The 23,307-nt window shown below is 44.6% G+C and overlaps 1 protein-coding gene across 1 annotated transcript; it reads left to right on the forward strand.

The window, feature by feature from the left end:
- Positions 1 to 20,240: 20,240 nt before the first annotated feature.
- LOC108802576 (proteinase-activated receptor 1-like) lies at positions 20,241 to 21,201 on the forward strand. Its single transcript, XM_018574432.1, has one exon. The coding sequence runs from the start codon at positions 20,302 to 20,304 to the stop codon at positions 21,199 to 21,201; it is 900 nt and encodes a 299-aa protein (XP_018429934.1). The 5' UTR covers positions 20,241 to 20,301.
- Positions 21,202 to 23,307: the final 2,106 nt, after the last annotated feature.

The following is a 23,307-nucleotide window of genomic DNA, read 5'->3' on the forward strand; positions in this document are numbered from 1 at the left end:
TTGGAATCGCTCCCAGAGCCGCATGTAGTCAGATGATGAAAACACTGGTGGCAGATATGCAGAGCATCTACAACTTCTTCTGAAGGTTGACCTCACTCTATGTGATGTACCCAATAAATGTCTATAAACACATCTTTCTAAAATAAGTTTTCTATCACATTGTATTACCATTCTGTGTATATAATAAATAAAGAGGTCCAGATATACAAGTGATAGTACAGATCCTATAGTGGATACTAAGGGGTCTATTTATTGTTTTCACCCAAGATTCATCCGTTTTTCTAATCGGATCTTATGTAAAAATGGGCAAATATTGAGTGAAACTTGGGTGACGACATTAATAACTAGGCCCCTAAGGCTGGGTTCACACCTAGGAGTATCGAATATGCGCATTTGTCATGTGTTTCGTGCCGCGCATTTTTACTGCGATTCGCTGTAAAGAAAAAGGTGCGACAAACGCGCGTTTCCGAGGCCTACCTGGCTGTATCCCAATGGATACGCGTGGCAAATACGCCCCAAAAAAGCTCCTGTACTTCTTTGGGCGTAGGGCGTTTTGCAGCGCGTTCCTACGCGCTGTAAAACGCCCAGGTTTCTCCTGTGTAGGCAAAAATCCTTGCACCGGCCTGGAGGGTGGTAACATGAAGGAGCAAGACCCGGAGGTAGGAAGCTGGGTAACAGTTAGAGGCCGGGTAGAGGGAAGTGTGTTAGAGAGGCTAGTCCTGAGTTGTCATGCCCGTTTGCATGATGTTGGGGGATATCAGCTCAGGGGTAGCATTGCTGGAGCAGGATACCTTACCTAGCTGGAAGGGGAGTGACTGCTCTGGTATAGAGGATAGCAAGGGTTCAAGCAAGGATAGATAGATAAAGATAGATCATTAGGAGAACAGACATGGTCATCCGTCATAAAGAACGTGATCGCCAAACAGTATGTTGTTTGCCGGGCGCCCAGGCTCGACACATTGCTGATCGGATGGACATATTATTGGGTGGGGCTGGGGTAGACCCAGCTGTCATGGTACATGTTGGTACCAATGAGAAAGTCAGGGGAAGATGGAGTGTCCTGAAGAAAGATTTCAGGGACTTAGGTGAGACATTAAAGAAAAGGAACTCCAAGGTGGTGTTTTCGGAAATACTTCCTGTACCACGAGCCACGCTAGACAGACAGCGAGAACTTAGAGAGCTGAACAGGTGGCTGCGAAGCTGGTGTAGAAAGTAAGGGTTTGAGTTTTTGGAGAGCTGGGCTGACTTTTGAGTCGGCCCCCCGGTTCTACAGCAGGGATGGACTGCACCTAAATGGGGAGGGTGCAGCTCTGCTGGATGGAAAAAAAGTTAGAGTAACTTTTAAAACTAGATTTGGGGGGGGGGGAGCAATAAGGATTAAGCCAGGAAATGAGCGGAGATTAAATACGCCAAATAGTATAGTTGAGGGGGAATGAGTGGAAATTATGGTGACCTTCACAAAGAACAGGGAATTTGTTGATTTGTTATTTTGAAAATGTTTTGATCACTTCAGATCCCCGACAAGGACACTGACTGACTATTTGTCTCCAGTCTATACATCAGCTGACTACAAGTTTCAGTTAAAACAATTCCAACCGTCAGAATAACATGTTTTATCATTATAAGCAGATATACATAACTGTGAGATATGATCATTAGAACTCATCCGACTCTGACAGATCACGCACTTCTACTGACAAGTATCTCCCATCATCAGTTGTTGTTTCTTTCATTGCTCGGAGCTCAGCCTGCAGGGATGGAAGTCCGTCTACTTTTACCGATCTTCCTTCTACATGGGGTCACCTTGTTCTGTGCAGTGACTGGAGACAATATGATGGAGGGTGAGTACCCAGCACAGACAGATCTATTCTGACTTCAGTAAGTTGGCTCATAAGATATGGCCAGTCATCAAAATGAGCCAACAGCTATGCAATGTAAGGACCTATATAGACAATCCAATCACACCATTCCCAGACAGATAGACCATCACATTATACAAGGGTTGGTAAAGATATTGGGCTGTGTGCCTGTGTGTGTCCGGCATGATTCAGAGAGTCTATGAGAAGACCTGAGAAGGTGGTGAGAAGATTAGATCTTCCATACAATTCTCCAAGTTATAAGTACAATTATAAACCATAGACAATCAGAATTGTTTTCATAAGTTTGTAATACTTAGATCTGATTGGTCGCTCTGAGTTATAAATTTGACACATTATCATAGAACTTTGTGTTTTTACTGAGGTAGATAATTTTCCAGCAGGAGATGTTCTAATGTAGAAGGATCATCTCAAAGGTTAGGTGGGAATTTTCAAAGAAAATTTTCTCTTCTTGGTTGTGTAAAAAGCTCAAACAAATCCCCCGTGAGACATCAGCTTCATTTATGAATCCTCCAGATGGTGATTGTAGGTGGAGCTGCACCAGAAGGGACCAAATACCAGTTATAGAACTGTCCATGTCCCGGGATGTGTGACTGCTCAGAGTGATAACATACAGAGAAGTCTGATGATAAATGTTTTCTATGTCTTTGGAAGACTCTCTGTTTGGGAAATGTTTTATTCCATAGGTGGCCAAACACGGAGCGGTGTGTGATTGATCTAAGTATGAACGATCACAAGCCAGTAATTCCTTATCAGTACAACATCGAACAATGTAACACACACGGTATTGTTCCGCACTTTGCGAAGGATCAAAGTTATCATCTATCATATAATGATCTGAAAACAATATTTCATTGATCTGCATTGTGATCGATTCTCCAGAATAAATGTCCTCAGCAATCTAGTGGAGTGTAAACAAGGAGAAGGGGACAGAAGAGGTGTCTGGGAACGTGGCCGAGGTGACTTCTGGAAATACATTTTGGAGGGCGATACTTTGACATTATCTGCTGGTAGAATCTGGAAATGTTACGGATCCATTAGCTGTGACACTGAAGGGGTCATATATATTCCAACTTGTACCTGGCAGGCTCCCTCACCTCTCGCTGGGGACGGAAACCTATTAAGATCTCCCAGGGATGAAAAAAGACGAAGAAAAGGCAGGCGGAATCCTCTAAGTGCAGTCATTTAAAAAAGATTTATTTCTTTAAAATACATAGATGCACTTACAAGACAGACGAGTTGTTCGAGCATAAAATCAGTGGCAGAGTGTTAGCTGTGAGCGGTGAAGACAGATCCTCCTTGACGCGTTTCGTGCTTTCACTTTTTCAAAAGATTCCCCCTTTTGAAAAAGTGATTCCGCCGCCTTTTCTTCGTCTTTTTTCCCCCTGGGAGATCTTAATAGGTTTCCGTCCCCAGCGAGAGGTGAGGGAGCCTGCCAGAGGGAGGAAAAAAGCAGACCAGATCTTTTGAGAAAGGAGGACGGATCACAAGAAACCATAGGACTTTCCGGATTCTATGAATTATCCCTGGTTTGAGACGTTTTGAACTGACCACTCTGAACTGACTGCTCACTAAGATCGATGCCGGTATTTTAGTTAAATTAACCCCGCATTTAATCTTTGTCTTTGAGAGGAATCAGAGTGCATGGAGTAGCACTGTATATGTGATAATTTGTCATACTGTTTAATTTCTATTATTTAAGTGTTCGTAGTATATTTAAAATTCGTCACGATTTAGAGATTGGGATTTTAGAATTTATTTTTGTTTTTTTTTATACACGACCAATCTGTGACACCGAGTCATTTATATTTGGATTGGTGTCTTTGAATAGATTGTCACATCATTAAGAGGTTTGTTTGGACAAACCATGTACACTTAGTACACAGAAACACCTAATCAATACACCGTCTGGTGATTGAAAACCCTTTTCCCACACCTGATTGTTGTATTGCACAATTATTACCGAGGTAGTGACTACCGAGATTTATAATGTTTTCACAGTAGAATCTGAACTTAGTAACTTCTTCACGTCCTATAGAGTACACGTATTTTATTTATAATTTCCGAGACCAAGCCCAACTCACTTGCGATATAATTGTAGGAACTTCACCCCCCATGAGGTATATCTAGGCAGACATCTAGTATAGATGTGTCTTCCATACCTCATGATAATACGTCCTTCAACTTCTTCTGGAAGAGTTATTCATTATCACATGTTCATGTTCTTGGTTAGCAGTCCTTTCGATGTGATACGTGATGTGATCATATATAAGTGTTGGCTGTGACAATCACATTCCTATATAGTGGACTTGTATGTTGCACATGGACATCCTTGGGAATTGATGGAGATATAATAAAGATCTCCCCTGACTATTGCTGCATGTGCACTCATCATTCTGGGATCTATTCTCATTTGTTATTGATCACCAGCTACGGTCAGTCATATATATTATATCTGATTCATCAATATCACAGATTCCAGATTACATTTTCTACACACATATTCTGCATTTTGGAGTCCACAACCTGAATGCCCCAGGAGTGAGTGAGATAAATATTTTTGGTTCTGTGAAAGTGCAAGAGAAAAAAAAACTAACATTGGATTTCCCCTTTCCCTCCTCTATTCATGATTGGATATTGATGTGACAAAACGTTCACTTGTAAAGGACAAAAGTCTCCGATATGTCTCAGAGATTTGGGACTGACAAGCGATAACCTGACATTGTTTATGATCCATAAAATAAGATCTATTGATTGTTGTCACTGGAAATCATTTCAGTTGTAGGTGTCATTGAGATGTCACTCATCTGTCTTCATATCGTCTTTGTATTGCAGAGTTCCTCGGGGACACTCACGCTGTCACACCAAGACCGGCTCCTATGCAGAATATAAGGACTCCGCAGTGTGATCATTGTCCAAATACAACTACTGAGGACCACAGAACACATGTGACCACTGTGCCACCCACACATCATACCGCACAACCTCCTTCTCCTGCACTCTCCCCAACACAATACATCCTGGTGGGCTTGTCAGGAGCCTGTCTAAGAATGAAGGCAATCTTCATAGTAAGGCTGAACACCACCAACATCACCAATGTAAGTCAGTCCTGAGTATAATCTAGAGGTTTTGAAAGCTCGAGGGACAATGAGGAACATATAATCCATTTATGCAAGTTGGGAAGTGTTTATATTAACCATTATACACTGCCTGGCTAAAAAAGTCACCACCTGGATTTAGCTAAGCACATTGGTAAGAGCCTCCCATTGGATAATAATTCCATTAATATGTTTTGGTTGGAAACAGGTTATTTAACTCTAACTGAGGCAGTGAGTAGCTTCTCATTTCTTAAACAACCGAGTCAGAAGACATATCCTGCGGTCGTAGAAAAGATGGAACTCTGTTTCATAAGGGTCAGATTGTTGGCCAGAATCAAGCAAAGAAAACAACTAAGGAGCTTGCTGAAACTACTAAAATGGGGTAAGATCTGTCCAACGCATTATTAAAACCTGGATCTATAGTGGTGGACCATCGTCTTCAAGGATGAAATGTGTTCTAACGAAAAATCTTAAATAATCATGATCGGAGATCACTTAAATATTTGGTAAAATTAAATGATAAAAAATAATCAGTGGAGCTCACGGCAATGTTTAATTAAGTAAAAGCATTTCCACACTCACAATGCAAAGAGAACTCAAAGATTGAGACTGGGAAGCCTTAAGAAAACAACTCATCAGTGAAGCTAATCAGAAAAAAGGCTTCAATTTGTCAGGGAGCATAAAGTTTGGACTCTGGAGCAATGGTCATGTGGTCCGATGAGTCCAGATTTACCCTATCCCAGAGTGATGGGTACATCAGAGTAAGAAGAGAGGCGGATGAAGTGATGAAACATCATGCCTAGTGCCACCGTACAAGCCCATGGGGGGCAGTGTTATGATCTTGGGATGCTTCAGTTGGTCAGATCACCAATGATATGTGCCCAAAAAATGAGGTCAGCTGCCCCTCTGAATATACTGATTGACCAGGTTTTCCCATCAATGGATTATTTCTTTACCTCATGGCACATTGGGTATATTCCAGTATGACCATGTCAGGATTCATCGGGCTCAAATTGTGAAAGAGTGGTTCAGGGACCATGAGACATCATTGTCACACATTGATCGGCCACCACAGAGTCCAGACTTTAATGGAATATGCTGGAGAAGACTTTACACAGTGCTCCGACTCTCCAATCATCGCTGCAATGAAAATTATTGTAACTGTGGCGAAAATAAATATTGTGACATTTCATAAGTTTATTGAAACAATGCCACGGTGTAGACATGCCGTGCTCAAAGCTAAAGGAGGTCCAACAACGAAATATTCGAGTGTGTGACTTTTCTTTTGAGGAGGCCGTGTAATATATTACTTCTAATCAGTTTGCGTGCACAGTGTATGCACTTGAAGTGTCCAGGGCAAGGTTCCCCACAAGCCTGTACACTGTGGGTGGTGGCAGCTTAAATATACTGAATGTGTTTGTGTTGTGTTTCTATGCCTGATACCATTTTGGGGCACTTTGAGGGTTCCCACAAAGATCTTTCAAATTGTGACAGGACACTCTAAGGCCCCATTCCCACTAAGTGATTTCCGCCGCATTTTTGCTGCGCGATATTGCGAGAAGTTGCCGGCCAATGCTATTCAATGGACCTGTCTTAGCTCCATGTTGCTCGTCGCCCGTTGCTCGTCGCTCCGATGGTGAAGGTCGCGCTACCGTCGCTGGATCGTCGCCCCCCGAACAGTCACGCTATCCCGGCCGCGTGGATCCGCCGCTAAAGGTAAGTCGCTCAGTGTGAATGGGGCCTAAAGGAGGAGATTGGACACATCTTTTCTATATTACGCTGTTTGTTGGACTTTGGATGTTTTCAGGCTTGGTGTAGCACAGTGTGGGTGTGGACACTTTTAGATACATATGATTACATAGTTCTCTGTGTGCTACACATTAGATAGATACAGTTTGCTTGGTTCCGAATGGATATCTGTACAAATTTTGATAAATGTTAACATTTGGATGCATCCGAATGCGACCGCGAACAAATCCGAATGTTCCTTTGTGACACAGTTGACACATTTGTGGATTTGTGCACTGACAATCTTATGTATAATTAATTTAGCGCAGCGCTGCACAAGGTTAATTTACATTTTATACGGGACACATTTTGGTTCTACTGGGTGCAAGCAGCTCAGCATAGAAAGATCATTAGCATGGGATATAATAGGTAGAGAAGTTGTAGGAAGACGGGTGATCATTATGTGATTGTTTAAGGCCGAAGAAAGTACTATATTAACATAAATACATTGTATCTGTAGGATTGTGAATTGTGTGAATGGAGTGTATAGAAATGTCCTCACCCCTCTGTGACTCCTTTCCCTCCATGACAAAGCCCTGACAGAGGGTAAAACACATCAGAGGAGGGGGCGGAGTTTGGGGGCGGAGATACAATGAACGCGGGTTATAGAAAAGAGAGATAAGAAAGTCTGAGAATGACTTTTGCTGTTATGTATAAAATGATCCGACACGATATTTATAACCCATCCCCCGCTCTATCTTATACTGATCCTTGTCTTCTTTGTCTTCTTCAGGTCATCGTCCCATCTCCTCCAATCACAAAGGCCGTTGGTTATTGTGGTGATGGCTACACATGGCTGAGATTGTCATTTCCAGGAGGACTTCTTAAATTGGCATTCGAAGAGGTATGGGGGGGGGGGACAGACTGGGGGAGGGGGGGTAATGGGGTAGATGGGACATGGAGGGCACAGACAGGGGGATGGGTGGTAATGGGGTAGCTGGGACAGTCTGCCCAGCGGGTACAGAGGAGATGACAGGGAGGGATGATGGGAAGATGTGTAATAAGAGGAGGGATGTGATCTCCAGATATCAGACAATATGAGGAGGATGGCTCTGAATGTTGTATCCGGAGATAAAGAATTATTTATACCGTGATTTTATATTCTTCTTATTACAGAACAAGAATGACAGTTATTATTTCCTGAAGTACATTCATATTAAAATTAAGAAAGAAGGTAAAACACCAAAAATAAGGATATCAAAACTTACTAGAGTTCAAATGTTCTAGTCCGAGTTCTGTCCACCCAAAACGGATATTTTAGGGTTCGGCAGATGCTGGGACATCTGGGAGCAGAGATGGAAATGATACGAGAAGATCTCAATATTGGGAGAAATGAGACATATTGTCACAAATCAGCAGCTAAGCTAATCCTCTCACCATGTCATCTCTCGTACCTTGCTACAGCCTACTTTGTAACAGGACTGAGATACATGGACATGTCCCGATTCAACCTGCTAGTTGATGTAACACCTTCACAGCCAGTCCCCATCCAGCCTACAAATCAGCCTCACTACTTATCTGTACTAAGGCCACCACCCATTGCATGATGAATAGGGTCATTTCCTGGCATTACCCTCTGTATCCATGTTAGTTCCTGCATTCCTGTTTATCTTGTTAGCAACTTAGGCTTGTACTTGACTACCGTTGTTTGCTGCCTGCTGCCCTGACCTTTGGCCTGTCCCCATTTCTGAAATTTCCTGTTTTCCCCTGCCATCTGCACAGGTGTTCCTGAGGGCCCCAACCTGAAATACCCACCAATAAAGTCCATCACTCTTTGGGGTTTCTCTGGTGATCTAGTAGTATGTACTTTACACCTCAGCCCTTTGTTAGGGCTCACACCCTTTCCAGTCCCTACTATAATCAGTTTTGCTGAGCTGGGCTCAGCCATCTGTCCATGCATTCATCTAGACCATGGGTTCTTAAATGGTGGGTCGTGTTCAGTGGGACGCAACATGCCTTCCACTTTTCTAGGTGAGAGGCTCCTCAACCTCCCCCTAGCAAAGCACTGTCAGTTCTCTCACCGAGAAGCCATTAAAAATATGCTGCCCGGCGTCAAGTGTCATCTTGAGGTGGAGTGGTCTGGAGTTATGGCCGCTAGGGAGCTCCATCCATACGTGCATTGCTTACAGCTCCCTTGCATGTCCTGTAGTGGTGCCTGGACCAGAGTGATGTCACATTCTGTCTCCCTCACCTCTACTGGTGCGCATAGGCGCTGTACCAGCAGTGCATGTATGGATGGAGCTCTATCACAGCACAGCAGCCCAGCACTGGACCCCAAGTTATGGATCTACTCCAGTTCTCGTAAGGTAGGGAGACTGGGTGGATTTGTTTTTTGGAGTCTCTATGTGTGTGTGTGTGTGTGAGATTGTGTCTGTTGTTCTTTGTTGTCTGTTTTTGATGGCCCGTTCACACTAGTAGAGTGCATTAATCGCGGGAGGTGCGTTGTGTTTCCATTCATTTGAATGGCACCCCAAACGCACCTCTCACTCACAGTTCAATCGTCTGCACTGGATCATGCGTTACTGCAATGACATCCGTTCCATTGCAGTGCGACTTGGGTCATGACTTAATGACCGAGGACAAATGTGGGTCCTGAGGTTACACAGGTTGAGAACCACTGATCTAGACAGCATTACAACCATTTTTCATGTTCACCGTACTCATTTTTTTTCAATTGTTTGTTTCGGTGCAGAGTTGTGCTTTCTTGTATATTATTCTTGGCAAGTATAGCAGTGCTTCCTTTGTATACTAGCTCTAGCCATGCTGAACCTCATATGTATACCAGCCCCCAACTATACATCATATGTCTTCCTACACTTGGCAGTCATGTCTAGATGTAAGCTCTGTATCATTGTTTGCATTACAGGGGAGACCCTCATAGATGAATACACATCTCTAGAAGCCTTTGTCACCCCACTTGGGAGTTCATTTACCTCTGAAGAAGTGGAATTGATGGTTACTCCCAATGTGAGCCTTGTGCTCCTGGATGTCAGGGTTCAGGCCTTTGGACTGGAAGGGGGCGATCTCACAGAAGGTAAGCCACACTAGGAGGACAATACTGACACTCATTATATAACATGTTACCTCATAGTGATCTGAGCTCCCCATTGCACACAGGATCACCGACATCTGCACATTCATCTCATCAAGTTGTTTGTCACATTCTTCATTTTTATTTATTGACCACTTTGTTTGCTTTACAATAACATTCCGATGTCCCCCGCCTCTATCACCTTACCCTATCCTTCTCCCCTTCACTATCTAAACCCTCCAGAGCCTTGGTTCTCAACTGGTGGGTCGCCGTGTGCCTTCCACTTTTCTAGGTGAGAGGCTTCTTAGCCTCCTCCTAGCGCAGCACTGTTAGTTCTCCCGCCAAGCAGCCATTCATATGCAGCTCTGTGCCGAGTGTCAGCTTAAGGTTGGGTGGGCTGGAGCTATGGCAGCGAGGGAGCTCCATCCATACATGCATTGCTTAGAGCTTCCTCGCATGTCCTGTAGAGGTGCCTGGACCAGAGTGACATCACGTTCTGGCACCCGGCATCTCTACAGGGTGCGCAAGAGGGTGAAATAAGCAATGCACATATGGACGGAGCTCTGTCACAGCACAGCACCCCACACTGGACCCCAGTCTGAGGATCCACTCCAGTTCTTGTATGGTAGGAAGACTGGTGGATCTTAAACAAAAAAGAAAATAATTTTTATTTGGAGTGTATGTGTGTGTGAGAATGTGTCTGTGGTTGTGTGTGTCTGTAAGTGGTTTTGAGGGCCCATTCACACCAGTACAGTGCGTTAATCTAACAGCCCTCCTGTGCGATTAACGCACTGTACCATGAAATTGCACCTACTACACGCTCTGGTGTGGGATGAGCGTTGCATTGCCATTTATTTGAATGCCACCCCAAACACACTTCCCGCCCACAGTTTAATCACCTGGACCGGAACGCGCTTGGGTCGCAACTTAATGACCAAGGACAAATGTGGGTCTTGAGGTTACACAGGTTGAGAACCACTGGTCTAGAGGAAACCTGAAGCAAAAAAACTACATGACCAGCCATTGGTGGCCTTTTACTTTAAAAACAATGCTGACCTGGCTGATCCTCTAACTTCAGTACATTCTGAGTCTAAAACCCAGAACAGTTTGCAGACCATGAGTGTTATCCCCTTACTTTGCATGTCCCCCTTGTGCTTGCATGGGTTTCTTCCCACACGCCAAAGATATGCTGGAAGGTTAACCGATTCCTGTCTAAATTGGGCCTGTATGTGCATGGGTGTGTGTATGCAAATGAGGTAGGAGACCTTTGATTGTAAGCTCCTTGAGGGCAAGGACTGATGTGAATGTGCAGAATGTAAAGTAAAATGTCAGCGCTATATAAATACCTGTAATAAATAAATATTCTGTCTTTACTTGCTGTGTGCCTGTTATAAGTCAGTGACTGAGGAAGACCAAACTCCAGAATCAGAATATGGTAACTAACATTTCCAGAGGTCAGCAGCAGCCAATATGTTTCAGCTTTATATGACATGAGAAGGGGAGCTAAAGTACAACAATGTGTCCACTCTTCTCCAGGACATCTCCAGACATTCACATCTAGAGAGAAGAAGCATATTAGCCTCATGATGGATAGCTTGGGCAGCCAATCGGAGGACAGTAAACAGTACAGCCATCGATTGCAACAGACGGGAGATGAACATGTCTGCTTAAAGTTAACTTATGGCAATGAGGAAGTTATATGTTAAAGGAGGTCCTCCCAACATGTACATATGAACAGAGGATTTCACTTATTTCTTTTACCCAGCCCTTTAGCTACGTGATTTTACAATGTATGGTCAAAAGTGGTCACCTGACCATCACACCTCTATAATGAAAATACACTTTATGAGAAGGCTTTCCACAAGATTTTAGAGTGTGTCTGTTGGAGTTTTTTTGAGTATTCAACCAAAACAACATTTGTAAGGTCAGGTCCTGGTGTTGGATGAGAAGACTTGGCTCACAACTGGTTTTCCAATATAGCCCAAAGGCAGGGGCAGACACTGACCATGTCGCCCGCCTCCTGGGCCCACCAGACACTGCCATCGCCACTTCAACACAGCCGCATCTCCTAGTTTGGGAGTGGCATGGGCGAGAAGAGCCCAGGGGTAGTAGGTGAGGGGCCATGTATAGAGGAAGGGTGGACCTACCGCCGGTGGGGCTGCAGGAGGGTTTGAGGGGCTGGGGGCCCTGGGCCCCCCACGGGACGAATGGTGCCCGCATCTGCCCCTGGTGAGAACTCTGGTTTTGAAAGTTTATTATTGACATGGGTAAGAAGATTAATCATTTATAGTGGCAGATTGGGAATAATATGGGAATAATATAAATATCGGATCGATTGTTGGGGCTACTGATTACTTAGATTTTACAACCTGTTCAATTTTAAGTAGGGACAGGGGGGTCTCACTATTTGAGTGCTGGTATCTTCTGTTCACAATGTATGCATATCTGCTGTATACTAGTCAGATGATATCATTTGGTTTGGTGTGGTTTGTAATATAAATGGACATCTTGTTTCTGGAGTTCCAGTATTCTTGCTGCTCTGACCCAGTAGTGGCAGAGTCACCCTAAAGTGGATGTGAGAACTCCACATGTGCCCCTGGTGAGACCTCTGCATGTGCCCCTGGTGAGACCTCTGCATGTGCCCTGGTGAGACCTCTGCATGTGCCCCTGGTGAGACCTCCGCATCTGCCCCTGGTGAAACCTCCGCATGTGCCCCTGGTGAGACCTCTGCATGTGCCCTGGTGAGACCTCTGAATGTGCCCCTGGTGAGACCGCCGGTGCAGGCGGTGCGGGCGCCCGGGGCCTCAGGCTCTGGAGGGGCCCAGCAAGTTGCCGGCCGCCGGATCGTTATCCAGCGCGCGGCGGGCCCCTGGTCTCTCCGCCGGGAGTGTCGGATCATCCACCGCATGTGCCCCTGGTGAGACTCTCTGCATCTGCCTCTGGTGAGACTCTCTGCATCTTCCTTTTGGTGAGACTCTCTGCATCTGCCAAAGGTGAGACCCTCCACATCGGCTCCTGCTTAGACCCTCCACATCTGCTCCTGCTTAGACCCTCCGTATCTGCCCCTGCTTAGACCCTACTCATCTGCACCTGGTGAGACTTCTGCATCTGCCCTAGACCATCGGCATCTGCCCCTGCTTAGACCCTCTGCATCTGTCCCTGGTGAGACCATTTACATCTGCCCCTAGTGAGAACTCCGCATCTGCCCCTGGTGAGACCTCTGCATCTGTCCTTCGTGCAACCATCTATATCTGCCCCTGGTTAGACCATCTGCATCTGCCCCTGGTGAGACCATTCGCATCTGCCCCTGTTGAAACCCACCTCATCTGGCTGAGACCTTCCACATCGGGGACCAGGCCTTCTCTGGGGAGGCCTGCTGCACCCACCTGCTGGACCTGCTGAAGGTGAGCACTCACCCGTGTGCTGGCATGGAAGGAGCTGCCCATTAATGCGTGTGTGTGCGGGTGATGTCCCACGGGGATCAGACCGTGCGTGATGATCGATACCAGACATATCATTGTGTATGTGTCATTCTAACTGCCCAATCTGTCATTCATTGGTTCTGGTCTGAGGTCTGCCATGTATTGGTTCTGGTCTGAGGTCTGCCGTACATTGGTTCTGGTCTTGGGTCAGCAGTGCATTAGTGCTGGTCTGTGGTCTGCCGTGCATTTATTCTGGTCCAAGGTCTACCGTGGATTGGTTCTGGTCTGAGGTCTGCAGTGCATTGGTGTTAATCTGAGATCTGCCGTGTGGTCTGCCATAAAGATCACAATCCAAATTGCATATATTTGTCATCTTTTTTAGTGAATTGGCCCACTATTTTGAAAATAGTGTATAGAAATAATTTCTGTGAGGCGCATGCGCGCAGGGATCTAAGATGGCCGCGTTTTAGATCTCCTCCGTGCCACCCGGGCAACCTCCCTCTGCCAATCCAGGATCCCCCGGCACCTGAAAGCAGACGCTCCCCAACTTGATGGTCACGGATGACTCGCATCCCCCTGCCCGACATCCCTCCATGGAGCCTCCGAAGAGACTTCGTCCCAACAGACTGCACGCAGTCCCATCCCTGGACCGGGTTCGTATGGTTTGCCCCATTTGGTGGCTGACGTCGTTCACTGAACCTAACTGTTGGATCCTTTATTTTTTGGTCCCCTTACGTTTTTGACTTTTGCTTTTTTTTTTTTTGTTTGTTTGTTTGTTTGGTCTCCTTTCCGGGGACTTTTGAGTTTTGGCAAGTGCGATGGATCTCGGGAGCCCACGTTAGGCGGTTTGCCTCCTGTGCCCTACTACCTCCCTCCCGACATCCATCCCGCAGTTTGCTATCTACTGTGGTCTCTTTTTGCCCTAATTATACCCTGTAATTGCTGGTCACTCCCAGACATATGGTGCACCTAGGCCCCTGAAAGGATTAGGTGCTAAACGCTAGTCCCCTGCATTCCAGGACCCAGCTGGCAAAGCTCACCTTTATTTTACTGTATGATTTCTCACTGGTGTGTGACATGTTAAGCACTTATTTCTAGGTTTCCCCCACACCCCCTATGTCAGTCCCATGTAATGGATCCAGGGAGCCTACGTTCTGGCAGTGCCTCTCTCATACCATCCTGCCCCTCCTCCCGGTATCATTCCATGGTGCATTCTAAGTTTTTTAAGTAAGCCTTATTGTCCTCACTACTCCAGCCATTGCTCGTCACCCCGGCACGCCTACATTACCTGAGCCTGGAGAATGCCGTGGTGACGATCATTGTCCCACACCTCTTCCCCCTCCCCTCCTTGCTGTATTCACTGTATGGTGCCCATTCATCTCCTATTTAGGGAATTCCCTGCCCGGGTGGTTCCCTGCACCTCCTTTCTGGTAGTGTTGCCTCATTAAATGTTAATTTGGGCCTTATCCACTGAACCTGTACAGCAATAGCTCCTTCTAACTCCCAAATTGCACTCTGGCACTTGCCACATTGCTCCTGTCCTACGGCCTGCAGGGCTCTGCACGATGTTGTACCTGTTTGTTTTCCGTTTGAGTGCCTTATTGCAGGGCTTGCATGCCCCACTTCTGTTCTTTTTGTAATCTTTTATATGAAAAACTGAAAAAAAACAAATAAAATCTTTGTGAAAGAAATAATTTCTGTAACACAAGAATGTTTATGCAGAAAAGGAACAACAGTGCCAAACATACTGCAAAACAATTCACACCCTCCCCTCAATGACCCCTCCCCCGTGGGAGAACAAAAGGCTTATAGGTATAATGAGCATGGTAAGCACAGAGGAGGGAGGGGTTTGAACATCATAGGAAGGAACCAAAGAATGCCACTTCGGATCGTAGCCTTTCCAGTAGACCAAGTATTGTACTTGACCCCTGAACTCACGAGAGTCGAGGATGCTACGTATTTCTTACTCCTCATGATTGCCAACAGGAATAGGATGAGGACAAGGAGGAGTGGTGGTGTAATGATTACACACTAGTGGCTTCAGAAACGACACATGAAAGACATTGGAGATATGCATGCTAGAAGGAAGGTCAAGTGCATAAGCAACCAGGTTAACCTTCCGTAGAATACAGAAAGGCCCAATAAAATGGGGTGCCGATTTAGAAGTAGGCACTCTGAGGTTGAGGTTACGGGCCGACAACCACACCTTCTCCCTGACGTGGTAGGAAGGAGTGGGTAGATGCCTACAATCTGCCTGGAGCTTTGGGCGCTGCATAGAGGCATTAAGGGAATTCTGAATTTGCACCAAAGGAGAACGAAACACCCGAAGATGATCCTCCAAAGCCCAAATGTCCGGAGGTGTAAAAGATTCAGGTAACATAGATGGCTGAAACCTATAGGTAGCCATGAATGGGGACATTTGGGAGGACTAGTTGATAGCACTGTTCCCAGCAAACTCTGCCCAGAGTAGCAGATCAGTCCAATTGTCATGATGGTCTGAGACATAGTAGCAGAGGAATTGCTCCAGGGCTTGGCTGGATCGCTCAGTGGCGCCGTTGGACTGTGGATGATGGGCCGAGGAGAAGGAGAGTCAAATTCCCAACTGAGTGGAAAAGGCCCACCTGAATCTAGAGACAAACTGGCTACCCTGATCCAAGACTATCTCCTTACCGAGTAAGCAGAAGACCTCCCTGGCAACAGTTTGCGCAGCGCTTTACAATATAAGGAAGACATTACAATTACAATACAAATCAAGACAAGATGGTAAGGAGGGCCCCGCCCCTGAGGGCTTACAACCGAAAAGGGAGGGGGAAGTGATACATGAGGAGGTAGCTGTGTGGGGAGGAATTGTCTGAGAACGTGATGGTTGAGCGGTTAGGTTGAGGTGGGATCGGCTTCCCTGAAGAGATGAGTCTTAAGGGATCACCTAATGGCAGTCAGAGTGGGCGATAGACGGACAGGTTGGGGAAAAGAGTTCCAGAGGATGGGAGAGACTCTAGTGAAGTTCTGGAGGCGGGCATGGGAGGAGTTGACTAGGGAGCTGGAAAGCAGAAGGTCTTTTGAAGAGCGGAGGGGACGGTTAGGGTGATACTCTGAGACAAGGTTTGAGATATATCCGGGGGCAGAGTTGTGAGTTGTAAGTCATTATTAATATTTTGAATTTTATCCTTTGAGCTATTGAAAGCCAGTGTAGGGATCGGCGGGGGGGTTGTTATTAGAGCATCCATGTTATGAAACACATAGGCTGGCTCTTTATCATCACACATGTTCCGGAACGTTCTCTGTCCTGTTTGGATCCTCTTCTATCACTGATGCTGTTTTATCATCCGGTTCTCTGTTTGGTTTATACAATTCCTGTAGTGTTCATATCCACTTACCAAATGTGAGTCTATAAAGTTTTATTTGATGATAAATGTTATATCGGTATTTCACCACGGCCGGTATGTTTGTATTATTTGAGAATATTCCTCGGCCGATACCATAGTGGGGGAGAAACCCCCCAAATCTGTAATTCAAAGAATTGTGTAAAGTGTCTAAACCGTCCCCACCCCCCTGTACTTTATTATTGGGGGAAGGTCCCCTAGGCCATGCCCAGCTTTCCAAGATATTTGTTGACAATAGTTTGCCTGGCAGTCCTCCAAAGGGCCAGAATCCCCCTCCCAATGACTCCAATACAATTCACCACAAACTTCCCATTTACTGAATTTTTTGAATTTGTTGAACTCTGGATGAAGAGAATTTCGGGTGAAATAGTGTTCTTATGGACAGGATTGGGGTAAGAGGACCTGTAGTGTTCTTATGGACAGGATTGGGGTAAGAGGACCTGTAGTGTTCTTATGGACAGGATTGGGGTAAGAGGACCTGTCATGTTCTTATGGACAGGATTGGGGTAAGAGGACCTGTAACATGTTAAAAAATTTAATGTGTGTGATAAAATCTGAATTGTGTTCTTATTGGATTATTGTCTAACACTTTATCTCTACACTTTTGCAGATAATAAGAATACACATATTGTGTACGGTAAGGAACGTATGATGAGATATAAATCAATTTTCAACTTATTATTGTCATGATTTCAAATATGTTTTTTTTTTCTTTGTTAACAATACCCTGTTAGAACTACAACTAACTCCTTGTCCTGAGATGGGGCCCCTTTAGCTCCAACAATGATTTATATCACGTATATTACCTTATAATAAACTGAGGTAAGAGGACCTGTAATGTTCTTATGAACAGGATTGGGGTAAGAGGACCTGTAGTGTTCTTATGGACAGGATTGGGGTAAGAGGACCTGTAGTGTTCTTATGGACAGGATTGGAGTAAGAGGACCTGTAATGTTATTATGGACAGGATTGGGGTAAGAGGACCTGTAATGTTATTATGGACAGGATTGGGGTAAGAGGACCTGTAATGTTATTATGGACAGGATTGGGGTAAGAGGACCTGTAGTGTTCTTATGGACAGGATTGGGGTAAGAGGACCTGTCATGTTATTATGGACAGGATTGGGGTAAGAGGACCTGTCATGTTATTATGGACAGGATTGGGGTAAGAGGACCTGTAATGTTATTATGGACAGGATTGGGGTAAGAGGACCTGTAATGTTATTATAGACAGGATTGGGGTAAGAGGACCTGTCATGTTCTTATGGACAGGATTGGGGTAAGAGGACCTGTCATGTTATTATGGGCAGGATTGGGGTAAGAGGACCTGTAATGTTAATATGGACAGGATTGGGGTAAGAGGACCTGTAATGTTATTATGGACAGGATTGGGGTAAGAGGACCTGTAATGTTATTATGGACAGGATTGGGGTAAGAGGACCTGTCATGTTATTATGGAAAAGGATTGTGGTAAGAGGACCTGTAATGTTATTATGGACAGGATTGGGGTAAGATGACCTGTAATGTTATTATGGACAGGATTGGGGTAAGAGGACCTGTAGTGTTATTATGGACAGGATTGTGGTAAGAGGACCTGTAATGTTATTATGGACAGGATTGGGGTAAGAGGACCTGTAATGTTATTATGGACAGGATTGGGGTAAGAGGACCTGTAGTGTTATTATGGACAGGATTGGGGTAAGAGGACCTGTAATGTTATTATGGACAGGATTGGGGTAAGAGGACCTGTCATGTTATTATGGAAAAGGATTGTGGTAAGAGGACCTGTAATGTTATTATGGACAGGATTGGTGTAAGAGGACCTGTAATGTTATTATGGACAGGATTGGGGTAAGAGATAGCTTTTTATAGCTAAAACACTTTTCAGGTTTCTCCTTTTATTAGTTACTATTTGCTATTTGGCCTTTAACCAAATGAGTTGGTCCCCAAGTCAAACAGCACTCTTCAATAATTCCCAGGGGCTTATTAAAGGGTCACATTTTGACACCAACACATGTTCTGGGTGGGTGTACTCTTTTAAAGACTAAGCCCGGCCCGATACATCAGCACTTCGGACATTACAAAGGGATATTGGCACTGTGTATACATTTGTTCCTGTGATTCCTGAGATCCTGGCATCCCTGGAGGGCTCTCTGTGTACCTGCATCCATCAGTCTTGCATATTCCTTGAGAGCTTCCAGAGATCCTGCTCCTGTGTGTTCCCTGTACACTCAGCCAGCTTCCAGTGATAACGTACATGTGTGTTTGCTGTGAATTCCAATCAGCTTCCCAAAATCCCAATGATGCAAGAGACTCTACTCTCACATTCCTGTATTTCCAAAACCTCAGCACTGTCAGAGACTCTCACTGTCATGTTCCTCTATTTCCAAAACTCCAGTGCTATCGAGATTCCTGTGTTCTTGTCTTTCCAAACCCTGGCACAGCTAGAGACTTCCCCTACTGCCTCAATGTCCTCCTCCTGTGCATCGCTAGTCCTGATCAGCTGTAACCTGCATGGGTGTGCTTGAAGGCCACAACCTGGGAGTTGTCTCTTAGTAAAGCCCATCACCCCTTGTAGGGTTCTCTAGTGAAAACAAGGCACTCCCTAAACTCTCCATCTTAGGCACACTGCCGTCAAGCGTGCAGGCTGCATGGTGGATACAGAATCTCCATCCATACATGACAGGAGAGTTTTCATGGCTGGCTGGGCTCTGTGGTGGTTCTAGCTTTGGACTCGGCCACAGTGAAACATGCGGACTGAAGTACGCTTGGTTTTTCCTTTCTGTTGTGGGGACTGGTTTGGCCTGAAAAGGAGTCTTTGTTTTCTCTTTCATTTATGGGAACTTGTGTTTTTGCTGCTGTAAAGCCTTTTGAGTTTCATTTCACATCGAGACATCAAACAAGTAATGAATACAATACATGAAGAAGAGATGAATAAATGTCACAATATGTGGGCAACAGATAGGCAACTGTGACAATGCATACGCAGGAAGATCCACTGACATTACAGGACCCAGTCAGCCTCCCCACTGCTCCCTCTCATTCCAGACCTCCATCTGCAGGCAAGGATCTCCTTCTTCCTCTAGTCATACACATGTCCTCAGGGGCTGAAGAAATTATCTGGAGGAGGAGGGAGCACAATCTGCTCTTCCCCCGCGGTTCCTCTACAATGTCGTCTTGCTGCTCCATCTACTGGGTGATAGGAGTAGTGATGCCGGTGTCTTAGTACCCAGTAATCACACTGATTAGTCATGCTCCGGGCCAAATCCGGTGAGATCCCGGATGGCTTACTACATGGTGATTGCCCACCTCCAATCCTAGGAGTTCACCAATCCAAATGTAAAACCACCATGAAGTCATATCATTAAACACTGATCACACTGATAATGTGCATACAATATACAAATATATATTAGGTATTGGAATTACTGGTGGGGAGGAGCTCCGGGTTGAGGAGAGTGATTATTGATTTTGTTTTTACTTTTTATGAGATATTCATTTACATGTGTAAGGTTGTATTCTGTTTTAAACAAGTAAATGTATCTAATTCATTCTTCTATGATAAATATTATGTTTCTACTTTCCAGATTGGATGGTTTACCTTGATTGGCTGTTAAGTAATTCAACCAGACATTGGAGTGTGGCCAGGCTGGTCCCATCCATCTACACTGTTGTGTTCCTTGTGGCTCTTCCTCTCAATATCATGGCGATCGTCATGTTCCTGGTGAAGATGAAGGTCAGGAAGCCGGCAGTGGTCTTCATGCTGAACCTCGCCTCTGCAGATGTCCTCCTCATTAGCGTCCTGCCTTTTTATATCGTCTATCGATTCTCGGGATCTCACTGGCTGTTCGGAGAAGGAATGTGTCGCTTCTTCATGGCCGCATATTACTGTAACATGTACTGCTCCTCCCTGCTCATGACCAGTATCAGCGTGGACCGTTTCCTGGCGGTGGTCTACCCGCTGCGGTCTCTCGCCTGGCGCACAGTAAAGCGAGCCTGGCTGGTGTGTGGCGTCATCTGGGTCATCTCATTGGCCAGCACTGTGCCTGTTCTTATAAATGAACAAACCTGGGCAATTCCTGCACTAGATCTTACAACGTGTTTTGATTTTCAGAAGGTGGAATTATATCTTAATTTCTATTTACCTTATATCTCCTCGGCTTTCTCACTTTTTATTTTCTTGCCGTTATTAATTACAACTTTCTGTTACATTGGAATCATCCGCAGTCTCAGCAGATCACAATTTGATGGCACACGCAAGAGATCGCGAGCTATCTGCCTATCCGTGGTTGTGCTGTGTATGTTTGTCCTTTGTTTTGGTCCCACCAATGTCATCTATATAATTCACCTTGTGCGGACAATGGTATATGATGATTCCTCCATGTATATTCCCTACATCGTCTCTTCTAGAATCAGCAGCATAAACTGTTGTCTGGATCCTCTTATCTATTATTTTGCCTCCTCCCAGTGTCAGAGATACGTCTGCAGCTTGCTGGGCCGGAAGAAAGATTATCGCCCTCCAGTAGAACAAATGTTAGAGCGTGTACACAAAGACCAACAACAAGAGAGCACTCATTCTACTCCGATCACTGGGAGTGGATGAGATATTATAACTCCGCTCCTTTTTTTATGTCTTCCAACAATAAAAAATGTGAAATATTCTTCAGGCCCGACCTGATGTCACGAACACCTCCGGAAAGTGTCAGTAGCCAGGGTCCAGGTGTATGTGTGTATATATATAGGGGAATCCAGCAGGATCGCAGGACACAGGCTTTGCAAATAAAGTAAAGTTTATTGACTTAAATAGCTTCACAGCAGCAAAAACACAAAACAGTTCATCTTCACTGACCAGCTGGCAAACTCAAACACCAACTCTTCAGTACAACACAAAAGAACAGTCTCACCGACATGAAGATTTCAGAGCTGCAATCACAGTTTAAACAGTCCCAGACTTCAAGGGTGGCTTTCCCAGATGTCCCAATACGTTTGGCAATATAGTGTATATGTGTGTGTATATATATATAAATATATATTTTATTTTTTTTATTTTTGTTAAATCTTTACTTTTATGTTTTTGGCAAGCTTTTTCTGTTGGAGGGGTGGGGGGACAGTAAAGTTAACCTTCCATTTTCATGAAAGGTCTACTAATTCCCTAAAACCACCCAAAAATTATTTTCTGAAAGCAGAGGTCATATAGAATAAAATGCAGGACGTTGAAATGTTGTTATGTTGCACCATATTTGTATGTCCATTTATCAAATACACTCAAATTAGTTTTAATGAAGACAGCACAATATAATACCCAATTGTTTGTAAAATATAGAAGATGGGGTTGGATTGAGTAAATAGATGCCAAATATCTCAAGCCTAAAAATTGTGTACATACAACCATAGACAATGCTCTAAAAGCCTTTACAGGTCATCAGTTTAGCATTATCAGTGAATGATGGCCCCTGAAATGTTACTCTCACTCCAACATTTATAGTGATACCCAACATATTCAGTACAAACACTGTTTACATAGACAGGTGTACCCGTGCATAGGGCATCAGAGTTGCTTTTGAAATGTTTTTTGTTATCTTTATTTATTTTAATAAATTAATAATTATATAAAATATACAAAATTATCCTCAGTAATGTTTTTTCAGGGGAATTTTAATTAATTATGAATTATATAGCACTACCAAGATTATCAAATAGAGTATTGATGACACTTTGAAGAGAGTCTTCTTTTCCCCGTTGGTATAAAATTTATTTTTTTAGTATAATTTTCATTTTTATTTTATTTTTATTTAACTGTATTGCTATCAGAAGGGGGCTAACAATTCCTCCTATATGTGATAGCATTGGGCATGTGACAGGTACTCTTTATGGCGACATCAAGGGTCTAGTTCAGCATTTCAGCCAGGAATCTGACAGCTCTGAACCTGAAAGTACTGAGAGCATTTTGCTTCCATTAAACTGATTGCAGAGCAGATCAGGGTATGGATGTTTCTTGTTCTGCACCTATTCAAGATCCTGACAGCATTAACCCGCAGGAGTGGGGAAGCCCAGGAACCACATGGGGGGGGGGGGGCGGTTAAAACTCTCTATGTGATAGCATTGGGCAGGTGACAGGTACTCTTTATGGAGACATCAGGGGTCTGTTTCAGCCATGAATATGAGAGCTCTCAACCGGAAAGTACAGAGAGCGTATCACTCTCAGGTTAATTGATCACAGAGCAGATCTGGGAATGGACGCTCACCTTCCAGACAGCACTTATCATGGTCCCAGGCTCCCTGGAAGAGCTGAAAAGCCCAGGAACCATATGGAGGGGTAAGTGCTGACATTTTAACAGTTCCCATAGAAATGATCTGTCGGCTCTACAGTCACCCGGATCACTTTTACTTGATATCTGGGAGCCGGCTGAAGAAAACCGTAACAATCTCATGGCTGCAGCTTCAGTCTGCTTCTTGTTTCCACCACTTGGGATCCGGGACATTTATAAACCTCCTCTGGACGCCAAGTGAAGTATTACATAGAACATAAGAACATAGAAACATTGACCGGCCTGGAAGCCTCGTGTTCCCATCAATGATTTTATCTAATGAAGTCTTGTTCTCTGATCACCTTAGACGGCTCCTTTCCCTGCTCTCCTCAATACACACCTCACTGACACTCCCCGTTATCACCATCTTCATCCTCGTCTTCTATTAAGGAGTGATGACC

The sequence above is a fragment of the Nanorana parkeri genome, unplaced genomic scaffold, assembly GCF_000935625.1.
Source record: "Nanorana parkeri isolate BGI_ZX_2015 unplaced genomic scaffold, ASM93562v1 scaffold2964, whole genome shotgun sequence".
NCBI classification, from domain to species: Eukaryota; Metazoa; Chordata; class Amphibia; order Anura; family Dicroglossidae; genus Nanorana; species Nanorana parkeri.